Source organism: Galleria mellonella, unplaced genomic scaffold (genome assembly GCF_026898425.1).
Source record: "Galleria mellonella isolate WM207_F2 unplaced genomic scaffold, CSIRO_AGI_GalMel_v1 utg146, whole genome shotgun sequence".
NCBI classification, from domain to species: domain Eukaryota; kingdom Metazoa; phylum Arthropoda; class Insecta; order Lepidoptera; family Pyralidae; genus Galleria; species Galleria mellonella.
The window spans coordinates 198,905-225,315 of NW_026441999.1; the positions used below are offsets into that span (position 1 = coordinate 198,905).

General features: G+C 34.8%; 1 protein-coding gene across 2 annotated transcripts in view; it reads right to left on the reverse strand.

Moving 5' to 3' along the window:
* The window catches only part of LOC113513714 (heterogeneous nuclear ribonucleoprotein L), a 464,939-nt gene that overhangs the window by 20,398 nt on the left and 418,130 nt on the right, over positions 1-26,411 (reverse strand). For both annotated transcript variants that reach the window (XM_052891996.1, XM_052891997.1), the window contains exon 6: positions 4,967-5,047. In XM_052891996.1, the coding sequence (XP_052747956.1) occupies positions 4,967-5,047 (81 nt within the window). The remainder of the gene's footprint in view (positions 1-4,966; positions 5,048-26,411) is intronic.

Below are 26,411 nucleotides of genomic sequence, written 5' to 3' on the forward strand. Positions count from 1 at the left end.
TTTGCTGCCGCTGTAAATGAAAATAATAAAAGGTATTCATCGCGTACCGTAACGGTCGGCCGGCGCACACCTGTCCGAATGAAGCGCTTTAAATTTTTATGGACTTTTCCTTTTTGAATTTTTTTTTTTAAATCACAGTATAGTATGATAAATATAGTATTCTGAACTGTACTGTAGAATCGTTTTGAACTTGCCTCTCGTTTTTTTGGCATTTATTTACAAACGATTATTATATTCACAATATTAGTAAGATTAGATGCCTCTGACTAGCCTGTTTCATTGAAATCGAACATTTATCCTAAAGAAACGTAGTACAAAATACGCCAAAAATATATAGAAAAAGAATTATATATATATATATATATATATATATATATATATATATATATATATATATATATATATATATATATATATAAACTATAAATTTTTCAAATGAAAATCTTTTATCTGCCGGAAAACTTATAAATGTACATCATTATATTAAGCCATTTCGAAATATTTTCTCACAGTTAAATTAATTAAATTATTAACAGTACTCTTTTTATTATGCTTCCTGGTAGACTTTTTGACAAATGTGAGAGGAATATGAAACAGGGCTTAGTCTTTACGATCCGGCCTTAATGAGAACAATTTTGCATACCGTACTAACGTCTGGAATTATATTTGATGTAATAAAGTTTTTTTTTACAATTAAATCAACCAAAAAAATGTCGGAAGAAAGGTTGATGAAACAAATAAAACCAGAGGGAGACTTTGTACAAAAGTCGATTGCTTGGGTACCTCTGTCCCATTTGTGTTTCAACAGTATAGCAGTTGTGTTTGCATATCTGTGTTTCGGTTTGAAGGGTGGGATATGGCGTGAATTTACTGAGTACAGAGGAATAACACCTGAGTCCTCAGGAATGGCAACGCATGGGAGGTATCATGGGGGAAACAGTATACTCCGTTATGTCCATGGTACTGCTCATGTCTATAGGCGACGGTTACCACTTTCCATCAGGTGGACCGTCAGCTTATTTGCCATTCTAAGATGTATATATATATATATATATATATATATATATATATATATATATATAATTCTAATGTAATTGGAATGCAGGTGTCAAAAGAAATCAACTTTGAGACTTTCGTGTTGAATGATTGATGATTTATAAAAGACGGGGAACCCTGTCTCTTACATAAGATCTTACATAACATATCATGGATCTCAGTAATTTTTTGTCCACTGCTAAACATAAAATCTAGATTATGAAGGTTAAATACATCATATTCTATTTAAAAGAGAAATCAAGTCTCCAGAATCGGCGTGCAGGTATACGTCGATTTAGAAAAGACACCCAACGTTGAGGACTTGAAAGAAGATAACATTTGTGGTTTAAGAAATGAAATACCTAAACACAAATAAGTTTAGTATGGAACTACCAGCAGAAAGAAACCATGAAGAGTGATACGGTTGCAGTAGTAGAATCCGTAAGAATTTATAAATTGTGCATTTTGTTTTGGTAGCAATTTGTGAATATGCTGAATAAAATAAATAAAACAACAGTATAATATAATGAAGGTATGAAAGTAACAGAAGATGAAAATGTCAACGTAGGAAACAGCCCTTTTTTCATCATTCACAAATTCTTACACAATGGGTAGTAAACCGAGTAAAATTGTATAATATTTGAAAAAAAAAATGTAAATTTTGGGTAGAAATCACAAACCGCATCTAGCAACACTGTCTTTCAACGGCACGCGTATCGGACGGTTGTATTCAACGAACGTTCTACCTTCCACCACATCGTTGAAAGAGCGCGACCTACTTTGTATGCACCTTTTCAGAACACTTATTTATTATGCTACGCTCTATTTTTGCAGTACATTAAGAGGTTTCGCTATCAAACGATAGCGAGGTGATATTTTGTGTAATGTCAACACTGTTTGTACAGCCAACGCTTTATTCTCTGTTAAAGGACTATGCTCTTGTTAAAGTATTTTTAATTATGCGTTTTATTATCTAGAACATAAAGTTTTCATTCTCTCAATGATACAATAAGGTCTTTACAAAGTCACACTTTGTTCTGCGAGACAAGTAACCAGTACAAATACTACATACTAAACCTTAAACCACAGATTGCTACTTCAGTTATTTACTCAATTGTTCACGTAAATTCAAGCTGTTTACGTAAAAACATTTGAAAACAATATATAATTGCTATTCTCTATCTTGATTTATAGAAATCCCGTGATGCACGGGATGTTCATTTGCGCAAATTTGCGAAACAATTCAACTGATTTTAATGAATTATTGTTAATGTGTACAGTTTGCTCCAACTTGAGAGAGATAGAATATTTTTTATCTCAATAAGAAAAAGAAATTAATCCGGTAGGTGGCAGTTGAGAGGAAAACGGTTGATTGGTCTGCTAGTGTATTTTAGAATATTAAAAGTATATTAATATATTAATTTATATTAATTAACAATTAATAATAACGGTCGACAAAATGTATTGGCCGTAAGGAACTACTTATAGAATCAATATATATATATATATATATATATATATATATATATTTAGTTGGGTTTATATTTTAAAGGTCGGCCAAAATATGTATCAATTAAGAATAAATCATAATAATACAAGATGTAAAAAATTTATACAGTAAATTAACAACTAGAGAATATCTATAAAGAAGGAGCATGTACATAAATTTACCAGAAAAAAATTAATAAAGAATCCAAATATAAAAGAAACATGACAACTTCTGAATAACAAACTATTTATTTTAGCACGAGATAACAGGAATGTAATGTTTTCTTTTTAAATAAAGAAACAAACAACAATACAAGCTATTAAAATCAGTATTCAAATAGTAACTAATATACCTGAGAGCAGACGGCTGTGATAATAAGGTATAAGTGACTGCATCATCTCTCAAATTCCAAGATAGATGCATACGTTTTCAGCTAGGGCGAAAATTGCATGCATAAAAGATGCTATTCCTCGCCTAGTCTTGTGTGAATGAGCCATTTGGTCTCAATTTGAATAAAATTGAAAAATTTTCTTTAAAGTGTTCCTAAATGGTGACAATCTGAGATTTGTTTGTTAAATTTAATTTTGGATTTTTTACTTTTGTTTTTCAGACTAACTAGAGAACAACCCGGAAAAATAGCAAAGCAGATTTCTATTATGAAATATAAAACAGTTATCAGTAGAGAGGAATTAGAATATACCAAACCACCTGGCCAGCATAGTGATAAACTAGAAATTTTTTCTCATGAATGTTACCAAATCTCCTATTCAAATACAATGTGAAGACTAACAAAACAGTATATTTCATACTATTACTGCATGCAAAATAAAAGCAGACAACCAAATAGCTGAAACTTCCAGGCGCTGCCATTTGAATTTACAGATATTTAGAAGCGAAGTCCGCTTTAAAACCGCCTTATGGCCGCCCAAATCCGAGTTCCGAGCTTTTCGAGTTACGGACTTTTCAAGTTCGCCGAGTTTCAAGGGATTTAGTTGTGTCCCGATGCACTCTGACAGAATGGGAAACTGCTCAGTATTTATTGATAGATATTGATGGTCTGGTGCTAATGCTTTGTGGTTTGATTGTGGAAATTCTTTCAATACGTTGTTTTACTTCATGCGACAAAAATATTATAATGTACATATATTAAACTAGCAAGTTTAGATAATGTGAATAAACATTATGAATATGACAATTCGTTAGGAAGTACTTTATAAGCTCTGGTGTCATTTTGCGTTCTAATTGACAAGTTTTTTCACTGGTCACTATTATAAAATAATAATAATAATCGCAAAACATGCGTGGACTGAATGACGGTCGGAGATTGATGACTAATATGGAAGATTTTAGAGATTCTGAAAACAATGACAGATAGACAGATATGGGACATACTAATGGAGCGGAATTAAACAAAATAGTTTTAATCAATTAATTTAAATAAATCAATCGATTAAAAAAAGGACAAGCCAAGTAACAAGCAAGTATAGATATTTGTAAATCAATTGAATTGGAACGACAGAGCTGAATAAATGATAAGGATTCCATGATTAGCGATGTATTCTTAGATTTCCGAACAATAACTGTAATCAACCTGTCTTCGAAAATTACATTTTATCTTTATTAAAGTCCGCAGCACCCCAATACGTCCGACGCGAAACTTCCTCACTCTATAAACGTGAACATTAAGGTAAAAGTTTGTAGAGAATTCTCGAATGTCTTGATACTGAACAGTTCTATGTGGAAGCGGGGGAACTTCTGAAGTGGCCCCTTTGTAAGGAAATCAAATTAGCAAAATTTTTGACAGTAAACTTTTAGATAACATCAAAATATATTTATTTTTGTAAGTCCGTAACAAAACCCTCTTGTGATGCGTCATTTTTTTGTCCCTTTTCTATCAATTCAGAAAGTAGTTTCGTAGATATTGATAGTTTATAGAAGGTAAAAATGGTTGGACTGAATGGTGTTTGAGATGGTAAATGATAAACATATATATATATATATATATATATATATATATATATATATATATATATATATATATATATATATATATATATATATATATATATATATATATATATATATATATATATATATATATATATTTATGTATACACAGAGTACATATATGGATTAAATGTGCAGACATTTTTTTATATTTATTCAATACTTGTTTGCAAATTTCGAATTACAAAATGTATTAATGAAAATGAATATTTCTTCCAAAGAAACACAATACATAATACATGTTTCAGCAAACTTTTTGCTGTTTCTTTGAGAAACATATTTAATGTCATTGGTACCGTACAGGTGTGTAAAAGAATGCTGATGATTTAATCTTATATAAAGATAATACTGAATTTTCGTTTATGTATGAATAAGTTACGAATACCTATGAAGCAGTTGATTTAATTCAACATATTATGTATGGAGAGCACTTACTGTAAGGCTGTGGTCTTCCCCCGGTGTATTGAGGCGATTGCAGCAGCGGAGCGCTTCTTTGTACCGGCACATCTTCAGACACTGTGGACAACGTAAAATTACACTTTAATTGTTTTATAATGGCAATATTAATAAGTTCTAATCTAGCTTCACAAATATGACGGTGACTTTAAAAGTGAGAATAGGACACGAGAGTAAAGCCTATCAAATGTAAAAGTTATAAATCGATTCAGATTTGGCAAACATATTGTATATAAAATACAGAAAAAATTAAGAACTTCCTGAAAAACTAAAAAAAGAAAAAGAAAAACTGAAGAGCTTATACCAGCAGTAATCTCGAGAAGTTGCAATGGTATCTCCATTGAATGAATACGTAATGCACGATAAAAGGATGTGCAGGGAGTCAGTAGATACAGGTAGTTTAGGACTGTTCCTTATGACAGTCTATGGGGGAGGCCTATGTTCAGCAGTGGACTGATATTAGCTGAGATGATGATGATGTACATGGAACTGTTCATGTCTATATAGCTCTCTATAGACATGAACAATACCAACAAAATAAGGCGATATGGAAACTTCATACCAGATGTCAGCACCGAAAAGTTAAAAGATCAGTATAAAAATCACTTCGAATGAAACCCAAAAAAGAGACGAAATGAAAAGCAAACATTTCTAAATTAACGTTTAAATTGAATGAGATGAGCGATGATTTCAGAAAGAATAATGTCACAGGCAGAAAGACGAAAATATGTAATAAGGGTGTGTGGTAATTTGGTGTAATGCGAGCACCATTACGCTCGGCAATGGCCGCCCCGGGCGACTGTTTGTCTACATTATGACTGTGAATAAGCGGATGGTTTATTTTCAGTTGGAAATTTAATAATACGACTCCAAAATTCCTAATAGCTCTCACAATTACTAGCCATGCTAAATAGTTGAAGTCAGATTCAAAATGTTTATTTCTTTTAACTACATTATAAAATATGTACAGTCTAATAACAATGTTTTAAAATTATGATTGAAAAATAAGACAGTAAAACATTTACATCCCCATTGCCCATCATAATAATAAATATCCAATAATTAATCCAATTCAGAAAAGTTAAATAAGCTCAACAATTAATTAAACCTTGAACCACTTTCATCCAAAACAACGTGTCTACTATGATCGTCAAAACAGAGTTAGAAACAAACAAGATAGACTTGGCGGGCTTACGGCGGAATCTAATGAATTTATACACCTACTAGTAGTAACAAATTTATTACAGTAGATTTATAGTCAATAATACATCGTAAATATCACTGAAATGATTAATACCATTAAAAAAGAAATTGGTGCCAAAAAAACTTGAGAGAAAATTAAAGCGAACGCCAAAACTTTTGACTAGACGAGTGAAATATCAAAACTGAGTGCAAACATTATGTTGCCGAGACATGTTTATAAATAAAATCGAGAGATATTTCAATGATAAATACAAATTTTCGTCGTTAAACACACACATTCCAATGACGAAGTTCAAGAAGCGATTTATGATTAAATTTAAATAAACAGACGGTGTGGTATGGAACACCTGCATGTGGTGACGCGGTGATCACAACATGCTGTCATTTTTTTCATGTCGACAGCTATGTCGTAAAAAGTGACTTGGGTGAAACGTTTATAGTGCAATAGAAGAAAAACTAAAAATCAAGATAAGTACACGGCCAAGCTAATATTTTTTTATGGGGAGAAATTTACCTCTTACGTAGCCCATTCAAATCGTATAGAAAAGACATTAGAAAATCAAAAGGTGTTTCTGACTGAACTTTGTTCTCGAATAGCAATTTGATTAATTTAAACATAATCATCTGTACGTTAAGCCCAGGATGTATGGAAGTTGAAGAAACATCTGCTTATGTACTGATGATGTGCCAGAGCGTTGTCGATCAATGGGCCCATCTTTGAAGCACCTGAACCTTCTAGAGCCTTATGACAAGCCAAGTCTTCTTCATGGTTCATTTGAGACACAAAATGCGGAAATCCCTGGGCAAATGCTCAATAATGAGACAGTCCAGTTGTTACGACGAGTCAATCAGAGTCCGTGACTACTTAAATTCAAAATGTCTATTGTGTTTTCTTCCAAAGAACTATCAATACACAGTCTACGTTCATACAGTTATTCAAATTATATGAAAAAAATTTTACCCTAAAAACATTAATAAAGAAAATTGATATTCTATAGCTGCCGGTGGTATAATTGCTTCAGGAAAAATTCAATACAAATTTACAGATAAAATAAGATCAGTCACAGATCAAATTTATCGTTCTACTACAGAAGGGAGAGGGCAAACATTTTTTTGTGAGATAAGTTATTTTATGGAATCAATTTAATTTAGATGATACGAGAGACTAAAGTTACGTTGTACTGTAGACATTCCAATAGAATCAATAAGTAGACAGACAGAGCTGTCCAAATATTGTTAAAAATATTCGTGTATCTTATTGTTGCGCTGTAAGATAGTTTCATTAGAATTTTAGTAAATATTTCTTATTAAATCTTATCATTTATCATCAAAACGACTGTCCAAAATTTTAAGTTTTCAGAAGGCAGTTTCGAGTCCTTAATGATAAATTATTAGGTCAATATAATCATATACTTGGACAAACGATGACCTAATGAAAGATTGTAAAAATCTATCTAGATATTCTAGACAGGTGGTTTCACGACTAAATCTAATTTTCACTACCTTACCTGGCAACTTACAGTAGAGTAGCGGAACTTTACCAACGTGTATCATAACAGTTTTATTATTTTTAATATTCTTATAGCTGTATCTTTTTAACATAAATAATAACAATAAAAAAAAAAAATGAAATGAAACCTTACCGATGTGCAATTGGTTGAATAAATTTAAATCCTAGCAATAATACAATTAAGCACGATATATATGTATATATTTTTTTTTGAGCATATTTAAATAAGGAGCAGAATGATTTCCGTAAGCAAAAGAAATTAAATAGAAAAACAAAAAATTATAAGCACAGCAAGTTTGTCCACAAAAACCAATCATGCTCTTTGTTTTTAATATTTCTTGCAAAACTAATAAACACTTTTCTTAATCAGGAATACACTCAATCTCTTTATTACCATCAAAATATTAATGAATTAGTAATTGGCATTAAATATTCTTAACCAGTGCTACTTAGCAATAAATTTCTTCAAACACCTAATACCAGATTCGCAATGGACAAACTCACTGGCGTCATCTCACACCACTTACCGTTGTAACATCTTGTCTTGCGAATCTCTTCGCGACGATGTCAAGCCACCATCCCATCCCTGCACATATAAAAAGACAAACACACTCTTATCATCCTTTTCCAACTTGTTATCTTCCATATTTCTATTTCTGTCACCTCGCATAGCGTTAACGGTGCATGCCAATTTCATCAAAGCTACAAAATATGATATAATTATAAACAGTCATAAAGAGTTCCTTTTGTTTTTCGTTTCATATACATCGACTGTATGTCGTGTTCTGAGACATTGTTTGTTTGTCTGTGTTTTTTTGTCTTGTATTCTGTTCGGTGCTTTCTCTGTTCCGGCTTTTCATGTTTTCTGTCCCTCCGGTTGACTTTATGTCTTCTACTAAACCATTTAGAGTGTGTTTGTCTTTGGTTTATATGTGCATGGAAGATTACTAACAAATAAACGATAGAGCTGACTTATTTTTAATTGTACAATCAAAGAAGAGAAACAGTTCAACAGTTCAACGTATGTGGTCAAATGGCATGCTTGTTCCTTCATGGGGAAGTAAATTGCAGTGAACTTGTTTCTTCTTTACATGTACATTTGTATGTTAATAGTAAAAACTCTGTAGTGGATGCATTAAGCTATGTAAAGCTAGCTAATAAGTAGGATAGTGAAGCTGTCAATGGATGCATAAGTTAAGCGTCTATTGGTCATATATGGGAAGGATTTGTGATGGAATTAATTTCACCTTAGCACCTTTACATGAATTCATTTCTAACGTTGTCAGAGTTAACACAGATTTAGGAGGCGAATCAATTTCCATCACGTAAATACTTCAGTTATATATAAATTGCAATTCGATATACTATATTACTGCAAAATAATATAAATGTTAATGAGTTTAGTGTCACTGCAATTTCAATTTCACTCCAGTTTCATATTCCCAATATAACATTTAGAGGATATACATATATAGCATAGTGAGAGACGAAACAAATTATTTTAGAATTTTTATAAACGACTTTTGGTTCGATAGAGAACAATTTTTACTCTGAATTTACACAAATAAGTTGTATGAGAATTGAATGATTTTAGTGAACTTTTATTTTTTTATTACAAAAAATCGTCTAATCTATTCTAGTAAAATTAAATATTATTCTCAAACAATATCGACAAAAATGTTGCTCCGTAGATGCGCCCCGTTAGTATGGAAATTATAAAATTATTTATTTTTCTTTCCGTAACTCTTTAAGCAAAATATAGTTTTATTTATAGAAAAATATCCCAAAACGGTGCCAATAATTAGGTTTTATTTTGTATTAATGTAACTAAACAAAAGAACATGGAATTTGTTCAACTAAGATAAAATAAAATCCAAAACTCTCTCCGTTTAGGAAATCTGTTAAAATACAAATAATTTAATTAATAACTAAACGAAAGAAAAGAATAGAAAAAATTTTAGTTACTTTTGATTATAAAATTTCAATATAATTTAATGTAAGCTAAAATGAACCTTCGCAACTAGTCGTTAAATTCAGTATTTTTTTCCGTTCCATATATTATTTATTAACCATTCTACATAATGAAGTGCCTAATTTTATATTTATTGCTAGTCTACTTAAGTTATTAAGTCTTTATCATACCATTTGGTATTCAAATAGATTGTAGTCTCTTTAGAATAATATTTATTGGCTATAGTATTAATGGATTCGCCCCTTGTCACGTAGGATTTTAACGTGTTCAACAGAAAGTGGGCATCTCAAGAGTTACGTTCAAATAGTCGATAAATACCACAATTAACCTACCCCATATTTGTTAATTTTCATAAGATTTATGATAGATTTTTAAAAAATTTCAGGACGTCCTCCATTCATCTGTATTTCATTGCACATAACATATCACGTGGTATTTTTGTCAAATGCAAATTTGTTTTAATGATTCTTTTTAAAATCGCATTCAATCTAAACGTTTCGTCAACATTTAAATCAGATTTTCTTTTAAAATATAATAAATTATAATCCAGTTCAATAGAATTTATTGACAAAGTAAACAAACGAATAATCGACCCGACTTATAAGACAGTCTGATAATATCTAATAGCAGTACTTATTAAAAATCGATAAATAGATCGAATGTACCAATTCGTTGCTAACTTCATTTGGAGCGTGTTTCTATAATAATGAATATAGTAATCAAGTTCAATTGAAATTAAGTCTTATTGAAGCAGACCACGGTTTAAATTTTGTCTGGAGAAATTGAAATTGCACAGTGCATTAGTTATTTGTAGAATTAATACGTACCAGATGTCGTGTGGTTGACCTGACCGCTTGCCTGTGTGCCAGCTACATGCATATCAATGTAAATACATGTGTTTGTTCGTCACTGTTCAATTGTAGTTTGTGTTAATTGGCCATTACTGATTATATAGACATATATAGGTACATACAATAGTATAAACAATAATAATTGTATGTAAACGCTGCATGGCGTTAAATACACTTTTTAATCTCCAAAAATGTGCAGAATTTTCATTTAAAAAATTATTTTCATAATAGTATCTATCTATCCATTTAAGAGCTGCGCTCTTGTCGGTGTCATAATAGTATGTACTGTAAAAATTTGTAACATGTATGTATGATGACTTTAATGGTACAGCAGCTTAAAACACTGCCCTACCTTAAAACGGTCGTGGGTTCGAGTCCCGCACAATACAAATATATTTGTATTTTTTTATGCAACTCAGAATCACAAACAAGCTGACGGCCCATCTGACAGAAAGTAGTAACCGTCGCCTATAGACATGAACAGTACTGTGGACATAACAGAGTATACTCTGTCTCTCATGATACCTCTCACGCGTTGCAATTCCTGAGGACTAGTATCATACCTATGTACCCTATAATTTCATTGCCATATCCCACCCCTCAAACTGAAACACAGCCATACAAACTGTTTTACAAAAGAAACTCGAATGGGACAGAGGTACCCAAGCAGACTTTACATCTAATATTATTCATGAATATTATTATTGTCTAGTATCTATAGTACAAATACTACTTAGTTCGTCACTAGATGGCGCTATCCAATAAATTCAGAGGTATTTTAACTGTATTTATAATTGGAAGTTTACAACTCAATCATGACTTAAGAGATTTGAATGAAATTTGGCATACAAATGAAGTAATTTATTATAGTCATCAAATATTTTGTGCCACAGATGGTGTAATTTGAAATAGGATAGACGGAGTAATACGGTACATCGTAGGAGTCATTCAGTAAATAGATGGAGCATGATTCTAGATTAGGACTTTATAAAAACGCATGAAGTGTACTGGTATACTGTATCACGGACGATACAGTATACCAGTATTTTTCAACCTGTGGGGCGTGACTCCGTGGGGGGTCGCAAAGCCTCTATAGAGGAGTCGCGAAAACCACCTCAGTCAAAAAGAAACCTATGACTCGCCCATGCACTGGTAAAAAAAAACTCCCTACAACATCTTTGTAAAGAAGGGTCGAGGGTCGCGAAATATTTTTTCATACTAGGAGGGGTCGTGTCATCAAAAAGGTTTAAAAACACTGCAGTATACTCTGTTATGTCCAGTGTCTATAGGCGACGGTTACCGCTTTCCATCAGGAGGGTCGTCAGCTTGATTGCCATTTTAAGATGCATAAAAAAAGGCTACTTTTTATCCAGGTTAGTAAACATATCCCAGTCACGCGAAAAAGTCGCGGATAAAAGCTAGTAAGCAATAAATGCCAAGTGTTTGCTCTCCGTTTACACGAATTATCGTTCCCCCATAGACAATATTCAGTCTAAATACGATTACGTATAGAATTACGTATTTATGAATTAGGTGACGGGACGAGTTCCCGTCTCGTCTTATTTCAAGCGAATTCGAAAAAAAAGGAATGTCTCAATTGACTTCTAACCTTTTGTTTGTATGTTACGCGATATCTTCGGTAATTCTACGCCGATATTGGTGATTACAACGGGTTTTATTGCAGATTTTTAACCGCTGTTTCGCACGCGTTTTTTTTTTCAAAAGTAAGAAAAACAGTTAAATAGGTAACTTCTACTTGTATATGGCATATCGAAGTAAAACATAAACCAGTTTTTAAGTTAAACTTTCAGGAAAACAACTGTGAAAACTGCATCCAATTATAATTAGGTGCAGTAGAGTATTTGCATGATGACGGAACAAACATACAGATAGACAGATAAAATTTCAAAAAATTATTGTTTCGCACATCAATTTTTTTTAATTATCTTCCAATAAAAATATACATATATCATTTAATAAAAAATTTATTATACTCGTATTAATAAGATTAATAACAGCATTTATTTCCTGATTCCGATATAAGAGGGTCTACCATAAAATGGCTTTCGAAATTTCGCAGCGGAACGAAACAAAAATTTGATATTTTTTTATGGATGATAATGGATCATTCCATTGCCGCCTGCACTAACAGTATACACTGGCGAGGTACCAGTGAGGGATGATAGGTGAGAATGAAAATGCAGGTCAGTTAGCCCACCGTGATGAATACACCTGGAATTCAGCACAATGGTTTCCAGGGGAATCACGTGGAAGTCAACCTGATTGTCACTTGGTAATCTATATTACTAATAATTCCCTTCCTCCAAATTTTATATATTAGAATTACATAATACACAGCGTTTAAAAATATTAACAATGTTAAAATATCTTTCTTTTGGACTTTTAAGGTGGGATTTATTGTGAAAAAAATGTTAAACTCTATTTAGTAGACCGAAACGAAAATACGAAATTGAGCCCGAAAATAGGAAATTTCATGTCATGGTCGACCCCCATATTCCAGAGCTGTCGTCACAAAATAAATAACGTACGCACAGGACTTATTACTTTTGTGATATTGGTGCGAATGTATGTTTTGCGAAGTAAAATTCTGCTTTTTGCGAAGCAAAACCTACCATACACGATATTCGGTTGTAAATTTTAATATTTTTAAACAAAATACCTCATCCTTCATTTGATAGATCAGTAAATATTGGCTGATTTGCTGACAACCCCATTACTAATTATAGTCATGAGACTTTGTACAAAAGTCGATTGCTTGGGTACCTCTGTCCCATTCGTGTTTCAACCGTGAAGCAGTTGTGTTTGCATGGCTGTGTTTCGGTTTGAAGGGTGGGATATGGCGTGAATTTACTGAGTATGGAGGAATAACACCTGAGTCCTCAGGAATGGCAACGCATGGGGGGTACCATGGGCGAAACAGTATACTCTGTTATGTCCACGGTACTGCTCATGTCTACAGGCGACGGTTACCACTTTCCATCAGGAGGGACATCAGCTTCTTTACCATTCTAAGTTGTATAAAAAAAAACATATTTTTTTTTTTTATATTAGATGTTTACTTATAAAGCAAAATTAACATTTATAATGAGAAATGATAAAAAAAAACATCAATTCACCTTACTGGACCATTCAAATGCGTGGCGAATGATAAAATAACACAAGATGAGTTATCCGGAAAATCATCCGGTTATCCGGAAAATCGTGTACGATTGATAGATGCCAATATACCCGGCAGAGATCCGGGTAACCTAACAAATTGCCTCGTGTAACGCGAGCCGCCAGAAAATGCCCGGACGGAGCGCAATCGCCTATCCGAGTCTGATACGTGTTTGTTAGAATCCTTTGTATATATTCGGCCGATTTCTTACCGCTTACATTAAAGGTACTGGTATATTTAAAATTGTTGGTCAGGGCGCCTGGTTCTTTATAAAATACTTATTATGTACCCCTCGCATCAAGTTTAAATTCCACTATGTTCAAACGTTATAACTCATGCATTTTTTATTGACAGACATTGGTGTATGAAAGAATCTAGATACACACTCGGTGAGTAATAAAGAGTTCATTTAATCAAATATCGTTTAAAGAAGTTGTTATGCCTTTTATGAGAATTGAAAATTAAACGTTACGATAAGATACCGAAGGATATTTTGGATATACTTATTAATAAGTTTTAAACTGTTACAAGTATTAAAAAACACTAAACATTTATTAGTATGACAAATACTCTGTTATGTCTATGCTACTGCTCATGTCTATAGGCGACGGTTACCACTTATCATCAGGTGGACCGTTAGCTTGTTTACCATTCTAAGTTGTATAAAAAAATTATTTGTGTTATTAAATCGCACACGGGCCTTTTAATAATCTTGTAAATTTAGACATAATACATTTAAATAATTATACATAATTTTAACAGAGATTTAAAAAAGGTAACTATGAATTTCTTGCGGGCTCTTCTCAACAGATAACAACTTTCCGAACTCTGCATTTAAAAAAAAGAAAAACTATTTTAAAGTAAACAAAGTAAACAAACAAATCTATTTAAATAAAGATAATTTGAATTTGAAACTCTGTACTTATTTGTAAAAATCCAAACATGAAATTAAAAAAATAATTGTAACTAATTCGCGGTTTAGTAGTAAAACATCATGTGGATTTATTTTTGTTAACTGTTTAACTGCCTTATAAATATGACGTTGGTAAATTAGATGCCGAAATATTTTTACAAATTTTATAACGTATTACCTACCTACTGACAGACTGACAATGCAATCAAAAACGAAATAAAAAATATGTTACACTAGTGTGTGTATTTTCTAAATATGTTTAAATTCAGATTTGTCGCACGTAGCATTAGATTTGAATTTACTCTAATATGGAAGTAAAGTTGAAAAAATCTCTAAGCTTTGTAATTTAATATAAAAATAATGTAATGTAAGATATAGTTTTTTTTTTATATATTTACGGTAAGTTTTCGTCCCCGCTCATGCTTATTGTATAACAATATTTTTAAAATTTAAATTCGAGACAGTTTTAGATGTAACTTCTGTACTCGCATGAGTTTGTGAATCTAGGTACTTTTTATATCAATATCGATTGACGTAAACAATTTCATATTCTTTCTAAAAATATATCCGATTCCAACATTATTGAATAAAGTACGTAGCATTTAATAGAATTTACGGTTTTTACGTCATATATCAAATAATATACTTTAAATGATGCAGCAAAAGTATCGGAGCTAAAATACCATTGAGCATGGCTTTCATGAGCAAACTATTTCATTTTCAACCGACTTCAAAAAAGGGAGGTTTTCAATTCAAATGATTTTTTTTTGTTTGTTACCTCGTAACTCCCTCAGCTATAGACCAATTTGGAAAATTCTTTTTTTCATCTCAAAGTATGTACTTACATATTAGTCACATAAAATTTTTATCAAAATCGATTTAGTAATTTAGTTTTAGAATCAAAATAACAGGTTTTATTACAATTGAAGTCAGTTTTTTGTGGGGCACGATCCTTATCTATTATTACTGTTATAACAGTAGGAACTTATTCTAGTTACTTGCTTTTTTCAGCAATTTTTTTGAACACTTTCGAAATATTGTAAAATATAATTTGACGACTATGATCTCTAACTGGGTAGACAGAAACATTAGTAGTTTACTACTATTGTCGTATTAAAAAAAAAATCTTTCTTAGTTACAGATGCAGGGGTTTAAATAAACAGAAGAGAGGGTAAGTGATTGTTAATAATGGGGATTAACGGATCAATGAGGCATTGCCACCAAATTGCCCCATCAAGTCGAACTCCGCGTGATTATTACTTGTGTCTTCGTCACCATTGGTTAACTGACCTGTCTTCACTGTTATAATCCCCATAGTTGGCAATATACTCTGTCAGGTTATACTTATATATAATTATATATATTACCTCCACGCGGTTTCTCCTGGAAACTTTCGTGATTCTTGTTGAATCCGTTACAATGGGATAAATGACCTGCCTTTTCATTCTCACCAATTATCTCTCACTGGTGCCCCGCCAACGTATTCCGATAGCGCAGGCGGGGTTACCGTTCCATTCTCACACATTAAAAAAACCCAATAAAAAAAAAACAGAGAAGTGAAAATTAAAATAAAAATAATTTGAAAGTCATTAGTTAATAATACTTGTTCAAAAACATTACACTTGTTTCTTCGACAGTCGGTTAAAAAGAAAAGTCGGGAAACCCATTGTAACGTATTTCCATGCTGTCTCTCTTTTTGTCACTCGCATTCACATAAGCCATTACACGCTTGGAAATTTTATTATGTTTTTCCATGCTTTTACTGCTACTTTGGAGTATAATGGTGGATCGTTTATTTAACTCATATTTAATGCTCTCTGTTTATCCCATAAGGAAACTGGTAAATATATATATTGTAGATAGAGACATAATTATTGGCGTCTCTTTCTTTTCATTTGTTTCGAAGTGCTTTTTCTGTCATAGTTGCTAGAATGGTAAACAAACTGACGGCTCTCCTGATGGAATGCGGAAAATTCAAAGACTTGTTTATAAGCACTTTGAAATCGCCATTTCTTTCTGAATACTACTGCAGGTAACTGTCGCCTATAGTCACGAACAGCACTAAAGACATTAACCGTAGCATTAATATTCTTTCTTTCTTCCAAAAGAAAGCGAGTCTTTTTACCAGAGGGAGACTTTGTACAAAAGTCGATTGCTTGGATACCTCTATCCCATTCGTGTTTCAACCGTGAAGCAGTTGTGTTTGCATGGCTGTGTTTCTGTTTGAAGGGTGGGATATGGCGTGAATTTACTGGGTACAGAGGAATAACGCCTGAGTCCTCAGGAATGTCAACGCATGGGGGGTATCATGGGCGAATAGTATACTCTGTTATGTCCATGGTACTGCTCATGTCTATAGGCGACGGTTACCATTTTCTATCAGGTAGGCCGCGTCAGCTTGTTTGCCATTCTAAGTTGTAAAAAAAAAAGAGTCTCAATTCGTTCGAACTCTTTTTGCTTGCAATTCAGAACAGGTTTTTTACAATTACTGTAAACGATCACGTTAATTCTCGTGTTTTATTTTAGTAAATATAGAAGATTAATTTTCTTGTTATTTTTTCAAAGCAAGATCTATATGTGCTATTTGGTCCCGGTACAGAATGAGCCACTGTTTCTTTTCCCGTGGGTGTCGTAAGAGACAATTAAAGGAACCTAATGGGCGAGCGATGGGCAGCAGTGTCCCTCTTAAAATCTCACCAAAACTTACCACAACACCCTGGTCTGGGGAGAAAGGGATTGTTGGCAATGGAGTTTGACAGTCCCATTGCCAGCAATATGCCTTATTAAATCGACCTCCACGTTCCCCGTGAAAACCATCGTGAACAATTCTTGTTGAATTCATCACGATGGGCTAACTGACCTGCTTCATACTCACCTATCATCCTTCACTGGTGCCCCCCCGGTGTATACCGATAGCGCGGATGGGGTTACCATTCCATTATCATTTATTAAAAAAATCACACACTGGTCTACATAAATAGATATACCTGTAAATACATATTTAAACACCCGGGTCCACACAAACAGACATACAGCGTGAATACAAATATTCCTATTTTGCGGGCATCGAACCTGTAATTATCTGAAGGTAAGCCAATGTTTCCTACCCCTACACCGGTGGCGTATTACAGAATAACTTAAAGACAATCCCTACAAGGAGCGGATGTATTTAAGAAGCGATTCCTTAAACCGTTCCTTGTTAGTAAACAAGGCAATTATTCATGAAATCCGTTCACCATTCGCCGAGTTGAGTTTGATATTCAATTTATATTCATCGTCACAAACCAACGATCAGTTTCTGCTATTTTGAGTTGCTATCCGGCTGTTTGTTTTGGGGGAACGTTGTGACCGTTTGAATTTTGTACTCTAATATATTTTAATACAAAGTTTAGTTTTAAATAGCACTTATATTTGATACTTATACACCGATAGGCAAAGTAGACGGGCCCATCTGATGGAAAATGGTTAATATAGAATGAAATCTTCCCAGTTCTTTAAAAGTTTAGTAAGTACACGTTCAATTATAACGCAAAAACATCCGGACTTACGTTGACTTACTACATTAACTTATGTGGACCGGATTGACTTAGGTAAATTTTGTATTAAAATAAGAAATAGTATGTCTCAATTTAAATGTATATCTGAAAAAGATGTATTTATATTGATCAATTGTTTACCGCCATTTTTTTTACGGAGTAAACTTTGATACAGGTAAACAAACGATTCCGAAACAATTTCTAAATTCAAATATTATCAATCAAGACATCTATGAAACAAGATTTGTACCTTTTTTTATATTCATCCTTTTGCAGAACACGCAAAAGGAACGAAACCTATACAGCCTAAGTCTGAAGTAGGTAGTAATTGTCTTTTTATGGATTTCATAGTTAGGTATTGGATCTTCTTGACTGTGTTCTAGAAGAAAATATAGACAGGAAGATGATTATTAGCATGTAACAGTAACTCTGTAGTGCAGCGCAAAAATTCTGTGTTGGAATTAGAAATGAGTTTCCGCAGTTCAAGTCTTTGTACTGGACAAGCAGAACAGCAGAAGAAAACGTAGTCAAGAGATTGGTCAAATCACATGTAAGAAACTGAATTAATTTTAGTCGACGGAGAAGTATATTAAATTGACAATGTCCAGCTCTTAGACTGCTAGTCTTAGAATTAAAGTATCCACTTAAAAGAACCATTTTGTATCCAGTTTATAATAAGAACAGTGTGATTACGAGCCTGTAATAATTTTGATCCTCTTTTACCGTAGTTGTCGTAAAAAACGACTAAGAGAAATCAATAATCGAGAGACAAGCAGCAATGTCCCTCTTAAAATCTCACCAAAGCCTAACTGCGGTTGCCAACCCATCTGTCAAGCGTGGCAACTACTGGCAAAACTCCCCAAACATGGGGAAGGCTTATGTTTATCAGTGGACAGTAAATAGCTGGTATGATAATAATAATTTGGTCACAATTGGAATAGCCTTTTTTATGGCGTCGTATGTGCTTGTGGAAAAATCCCATTTATGGTTTCGTGAACACGATTCCACCATAACGCTTTTAAGCGCGACGCTTTATCTAATATCGGATAGCATGGCGCGGTGGGGGGCGACGCGTCCCAGTTTGTGTACATCGACAACTAAACGATCCCCTTTCACCCTAGACAATATAAAAGCTCGCGTAACACGATATGCGAATAAATTGGAGCAGATTTCGAACTTATCCGCAGTTTTGCTTCGGGGCTTAGGTTGGGAGATGTCTCGACTATGAAACTTGTTAACGGATCTACAAGTATATAGTATTATAATAACTGTCTTTATTAAATAACTAGCAGCCCGTCCCGGCTTCGCACGGGTGGACATTCTTACAACATTTTAAAAAGTGATTATTGTGACATAACGATAATAGTTCGACATATAGTATCGCGAAGTTTTTTGTAGTTATAAGTCTTCCCCTTGGGAGATTATGCCACGTTTGGCAGGCAGGTTGGCAAGCGCAGTTAGGTTTTGGTGATGTTTTAAGAAGGGCGCTGCTACCTATCCGTCGACTATTAGATTCCCTGGGGGGAAAGGCATTGTTAGTAATGGAGACTAAGAATCCCATTGCTAGCAATATACCCAACCAGGTCGACCTCCTTACGGAAATATCATGGTTAATTCCTGACGAATTCATCATGATCGACTAACTGGCCTGTTTTCATTCTCATCTATCACCCTTCACTGGTGCACCGTCAGCGTATCCCGTTAGCGCAGGCGGGGTTACCATACCATTTTCACCGATCAAAAAAAAAACTAGATTCCCTTAGTCGCCTCTCACGACACCCATGGGAAAGGATGGGGTGATCCATTCTATAATGGAATGATTAACAGCTGATATGATCGTAATGATAATTTAAAGTAACAGGTAGCGACTACAAAACCCAATGAGTTTTTATGAGAAAAAAAAAACTCTGTAATAATTAACAAGAAACTCATTAAAAGTTTTAATGAACGGTAATTCACAATGACGGGCCGTTCAACTTCACCCAAATATAACACGCTAGCTGTATCCCGCGGTTTTGTCCGTATTACAATAAATCCTATGAACTTTAATCCGGAACATCTTCATTTTGAACCGTATAAAATTGGACGACGTACGTGATGTTTTGTAGACACATTAGATTTAAAATATTTGAATTTAGAACGTGGTATTATTTGTCTACATGTAAAAGTTATTTTGTATTACAACAAACAGTACTTTACTGCACAAAAACACTTTGATTTCTATGGGGCGTAATTACCTAATTCACATGAGAGAAATACGCATGTAAACTCTATGGATTTGTAAAATAAACATTAAAATCAGTGCATAATTGGTGATTCGAGTACAAATCACGTTACATATCTATAGCCACAAAAAAATATTATTGTTTTTCAAACAAAAACACATTTAATAGTGGAAAAATTTGTTACTATTATTTTAAAACTATTGAAACATTTTGATAAAATTCTATGGGACTCGATCTAAAAATATATGCTTTCAAACAAAAGAAAAACTTCCAAATTGGTTTATAAATGACGGAGTTATGAGGTAACAAACACTACTTACTATTCTACTTTACTTTTCTATTATCATGCATTAAAAAAAACCTAACTTAGTCCTCAGGAATAGCAACACAAGAAGAGTAAAATAGGCGACACAGTATATTCTTGTATGTCCATAGCACTATACATATCCATAGGCGACGGTTACCACTTTCTGTCAAGTAGGCTATTCAGTAATAGTTTGCCAATCTAAGTTTTTTTTTATACCACTGAAGTGGCAAGCAAGCATACGGCCTACCTGATGGTAAGTGGTCACCGTAGCCTACGAATGCCTGCAAACCCTGAAGAAACCTTACCAGAGGGAGACTTTTTTTATAAAAGTCGATTGCTTGGGTACCTCTATCCCATTCGTGTTTCTACCATGAAGCAGTTGTGTTTGCATGGCTGTATTTCGGTTTGAAGGGTGGGATATGGCGTGAATTTACAGGCTACAGAGGAATAATACCTGAGTCCTCAGGAATGGCAACGCATGGGGGGTATCATGGGCGAAACAGTATACTCTGTTATGTCCATGGTACTGCTCATGTCTATAGGCGACGGTTACCACTTTCCATCAGGTGGGCCGTCAGCTTGTTTACCATTCTAGGTTTTATAAAAAAAAAAAACCTCTTAATCTAAGTTAGATAAAAAAAAATTCACGAGACCAATTATTTCCCAAATTTGTGGGAAAAATACCCAATGTGACGATACTGTATGTTCAGCACGTAGCGAAGCAAGTTAAAACGGTGTTTCCGTATTGTTGCGTGGCCCACACGTCCGTCCGTGGGGTGTAAAGGGCTAATCCAATGTAAATACGACATTTTATTATCGTGTACGTCTGTATGTAATCGCCCTCGGTGTAAAATACACACCGGACGCTAAGACCGCGAGCAAACGGACTATACGAAACGCTAAATTACTCGGTACTAAAGATCTTCATATTTAAGGTTTTTTTATGCAACTTAGAATGGCAAACAAGCTGATAATCTACCTGATGGAAACTGGTAACCGTCGCCTATAGACATGAGCAGTACCATGGACTTAACAGAGTATACTGTTTCGCCCATGATACCCCCCATGCATTGCCATTTCTGAGGACTTAGGTGTTATTCCTCCGTACTCAGTAAATTCACGCCATATCACACCCTTCAAACCGAAACAAAGCCATGCAAACACGACTGCATCACGGTTAAAACATTAATGGGACAAAGGTAGCCAAGCAATCGACTTTTGTACAAAGTCTCTCTCTGGTAAATCATTTGGAGTTATAAGGGATTTAAATGAATTATTTTAACAGATCATCTGATTTATCCTCTTCCGGTCGATGCATTGTTTATTTTTTTAAAAAGTTCGCTAACATGTCCGGCAAAACGACGAACATGCTCGCTATCCTTCGCGTCCATGTGTCACCATAGTTTAGTATTCATAGCGGGCGGCGTGGTGGCGGTATTGACTCCGCTACCCTCAATATTTTATTCAATTATATGTAAAAACCCCTTTCTTTGTTGTTTTCAACGTTCGCCCATCTCTAGCCAGTCGTGTTTTACATTAGCATTGGAAATTGATTTTATCTGCTTTTTTTTTGTTTCACGAAGGTAACAAACAAGCATATGGCCTGTCTGATGGTGAGCGGCCATTGCAGCTTATGAGCGTTTGCAACACCAGATGCAATTTTTAAATGGGATGAAAATGGAATGATAACCATGCTTGCGCTATTGGTATACCAGTACCAGTTTTAATAGCAGAACAATATTGAAAATTAATACAGCTGTATGTATTTCGAAGGGCAGGGAGAGGAGGATATTCAACACTCAGGTTATGGAATGAGCTCCCTGCCGATGTTTTCCCAAGAGACTACAGCATGGGGTTCTTCAATAGGGGGGTAAAGAGGTTTCTTCAGGGTCGGCAACGCGCGCGTAATACCTCTAGTATTGCAGGCGTTCATAGGCTACGGTATCCATTTACCATCAGGTGGGCCGTATGCATGTTTGCCACCTCAGTGGTATAAAAAAAAAGGATAGATATAGCAGGGAAAGTACAGGGTACGGAGGCTTACCAGCATATTTTTCAGCAATGGCATAGAATAAACCATGGACATTAGAGTATTTTGCGGTGCTGTTCATGTCTATAGACGGCGGCTACCATCACCACAATTTTAAATAATGGTCTATAATAAATAGCTTTTTTCATCAAAATAGGCCTTTTAATCCTTCCGTATACAATTTTAAACCAATGACGAGCGCTTACCTTCGTTTGAATTCAAGATCTAATTTTGTACAGTTAATCAGTAACAAAGTACGGTCCTATTCCGATATACATTAGCTAGTTCCGTCCAAATGTCAGCCACTTCATTACGATTCATTTAATTTGTAATCCGATAAAGTACTCCTCAAAAGGGACAACCCTGAACCAACATATAGCACAAACGAAACAGTACTCTAAATATATAAATCACTTAAAGTTCAAATTCGTATGACGTACGTTAAAAATTACACTAGTAATGCAAGTAAAAGATATTGGACTTTAAATTTAGTACAGTAAAGACGAGTTTCAATTGTAGATTTATGGGGGTAGTTGGAATAAATATTTGAGTGAGGCGACTGCTAGCGTGATAGTGTAGTGACGTTTTTGTTCCTTTCCGCAGACGGTCACGAATGATACCATGATATTAAAACTATAGAGGTACCATAGAAACGTATATTATTATTTCTTTTTATAAAAAAATTAAGTGTAACACTAGCATAAGACTTATTCAATTATACAGAATAAGAAAGAGATCATTTTAAGATACATGTAAAAAATACACTTTGCGCTAAAGCTTATTATAGTTATCTCTCCTCTATTATGGGTGAGTGCAATGATGGCTGGCTCATCCGTCATACTCGTGAACGGATGCTGCTGATGGGACTGATCTGTTTGGGTTACAAAAACTGATTAGATTATTTGCTTTTGCAACAGCATAGGCTGGCGGTTACTTCATTCTCTCAAATTTGAATTTAAAAATGAATCTATATTATTGTAAATAAATATAAAATTTATTTGAAAAGAATACGAGCTGAGTTTCCTGTCAGTTCTCCTCTCTTTTGAACAAAAGTCGTTTGCTTGGGTACCTATGTCCCATTCGTGTTTCTACCTTTAAGCAGTTGTGTTTACAACTGCTTAAAGGGCTGATTTTCGGTTTGAAGGGTGGAATATGGCAATGAATTTTCAGGGTACAGAGGAATGACACCTTAGTCCTCAGGAATGGCAACGCATGACGGGATATCATGGGCGAAACAGTATACTCTGTTATGTTCATGGTCAATAGGCGACGTTTGCCACTTTCTATCAAGTGTGCCGTCAGCTTGTTTGGCATTCTAAGTTGCATAAAAAACATGACTCCTAATCAAAACCGATGTACCCCACGATTATAAGGCAATATTACTCGCAATGAAAAAGGCCAGATTTCTTCAGACAACCCCGACTTAAGGAGCATAGATAAAGCAATAACATTTCGTGTTTGTGCATCGTCCTTCTTTTTTTGTCTATGCTCGGAGTGACATCAAAGGCAAGCACATCTAGCGGAGCGAGCATCCGTGGGCGGGCCACGGGCCGCGGGCTGCGAACCGCGGGCTGGCACGACCCGTCACGCTCGATTTCGAATATTTACGACACCGCCCCGTCTAGTCTCGCCGTGGATCAAACGGAAACTATACTTTATTTTCATTTATTATTATTTCTATTCATATATTTGTACGACAATTTCCTCTGTGGAATTCTTTTGCATGTTAATGTTGCGATTGGTTGTTTTTAACATGTTATATGGTATGCTCAATGGTCATGCTCAATGGTACGGGTCAACGGGGTCACTTCGCAAGACTTCAAGCCGGAGAAGGGAGTGGGACAGGGATGTACACTCTCCCCTATTCTCTTTAACATATATGGCGAATACATAATGAGAAAAGCATTAGAATATTGGGAGGGAGGCGTCTCTGTCGGGGGTGTAAAGATCAGTATCCTCCGATATGCTGATGACACCACACTTTTCGCGTCATCAGAAACGGAACTCGCCGCATTATACAACAGAGTGGAATATGAGAGTAGAATGGTTGGACTTGATATCAACAAATCAAAGACAAAAGTCATCTTTGTCGATAGAACCAGCCAACTATCTAGGACTTGTGAACTCTCTGATCTGGAGTTTGTGAGTGAGTTCGTCTACCTGGGATCTCTCCTGACCAACGAAGGAGGAAGCGAGCGAGAAATCAGAAGAAGGACTCAAATAGCAAAGACCGCAATGAACAAATTAACGTGCATTTGGCAGAACAGAAAAATCTCAAATGCCACCAAGACAAGACTAATCCGTACTCTGATTTTCTCGATATTTTTGTATGGAGTCGAGTCATGGACAATAAGAGCAAAGGAGCGAAAAAAGATTGATGCTCTCGAGATGTGGTGCTGGCGAAGGATGCTGAGAATTCCCTGGACAGCAAAGCGCACGTCTATCCTGACGCAACTCTACATAAAAGATAGGCTCTCGACAGTCTGCTATCGGAGGATTCTCGGATACTTCGGTCATGTTGCTCGTCGACAGTCCGACAATCTGGACAAACTAATGGTTGTAGGCAAGATAGAGGGAAAAAGACCACGCGGACGATCGCCTAGTCGATGGTCGCACCAAGTAACCGTCGTTAAGGGACTGTCGATTGCAGCTGCCCTGCGAGAGGCTGAAGGCCAGGCGAAATGAGGGAACGACCGTGAGAGGCAACAGACACCTTCAGTAATGAAGAGGACGAAGAGAGATATGTATATGCTACCGACCAGGAGAACGTTATTTGCCACCTAGCGCCACCTATCAGGTCCATTTCTTATTATCATCATAAACATATTAACAATATTTGTACGCCTCATGATGGTGTAACATAGCGCACTACATTTCAACAACATTAAATTTATAATGTTTATACAAATAAATGATTGAATGATTTATTGGTGTTCCACAAAAAACCAATTTCAATTGTAACAAAACTAGTTGATTTCAACACTAAATGACTGGAATGATTTTGATAACAATTGTACGGAACCAATCTGTAAGTATATCCTTTCAGATGAAAAGAAAATGCTTTAAAATGGTTTATAACTGACGGAGTTATCAGACAGCAAACAAAAAAATATAACCGAATTGAATCTCTCCTCTTTGAAGTAGGTTGAAAAATATCTCTTATCTTATGTTGAAGTAAACAATACAAATTTAGAAAAAAATCATTAAAATCGGTTGATCAGTTGCGGAGATCAACATGAACGAACATTGTGACGCGGAATTTTCCTCGCAACAAGTATTAATGGGCAGGTTCGATCGATTTGTCGTGTTCAAAATAATCATAAAAATCGTGGAAGCCACTTAAAAATATACCCTCCTAGTGGGACAAAGCGATTCAATGCAACTGTACTTACAGAGAGGATTGGTAGTAATGAACTGTAACGGATCCACTGTTAGAAATATACTGGCGGGGCACCAGTGAGGGATGGTAGGTGGTGAAGAAGCGGGTTAGTTCACCCATCGTGACGAATTCCACAAGTGTTCAGAGGGACAACCAGAGGGAGACTTTGTACAAAAGTCGTATACTTGGTTAACTCTGTCCCATGCGTGTTTCTGCCGTGACACAGTTGTGTTTGCATGGCAGTGTTTCGGTTCGGATATGGCAGTGAATTGACAGGGTACAGAGGTGTAACTACTTATTCCTCAGGTACGGTTAAGCAAA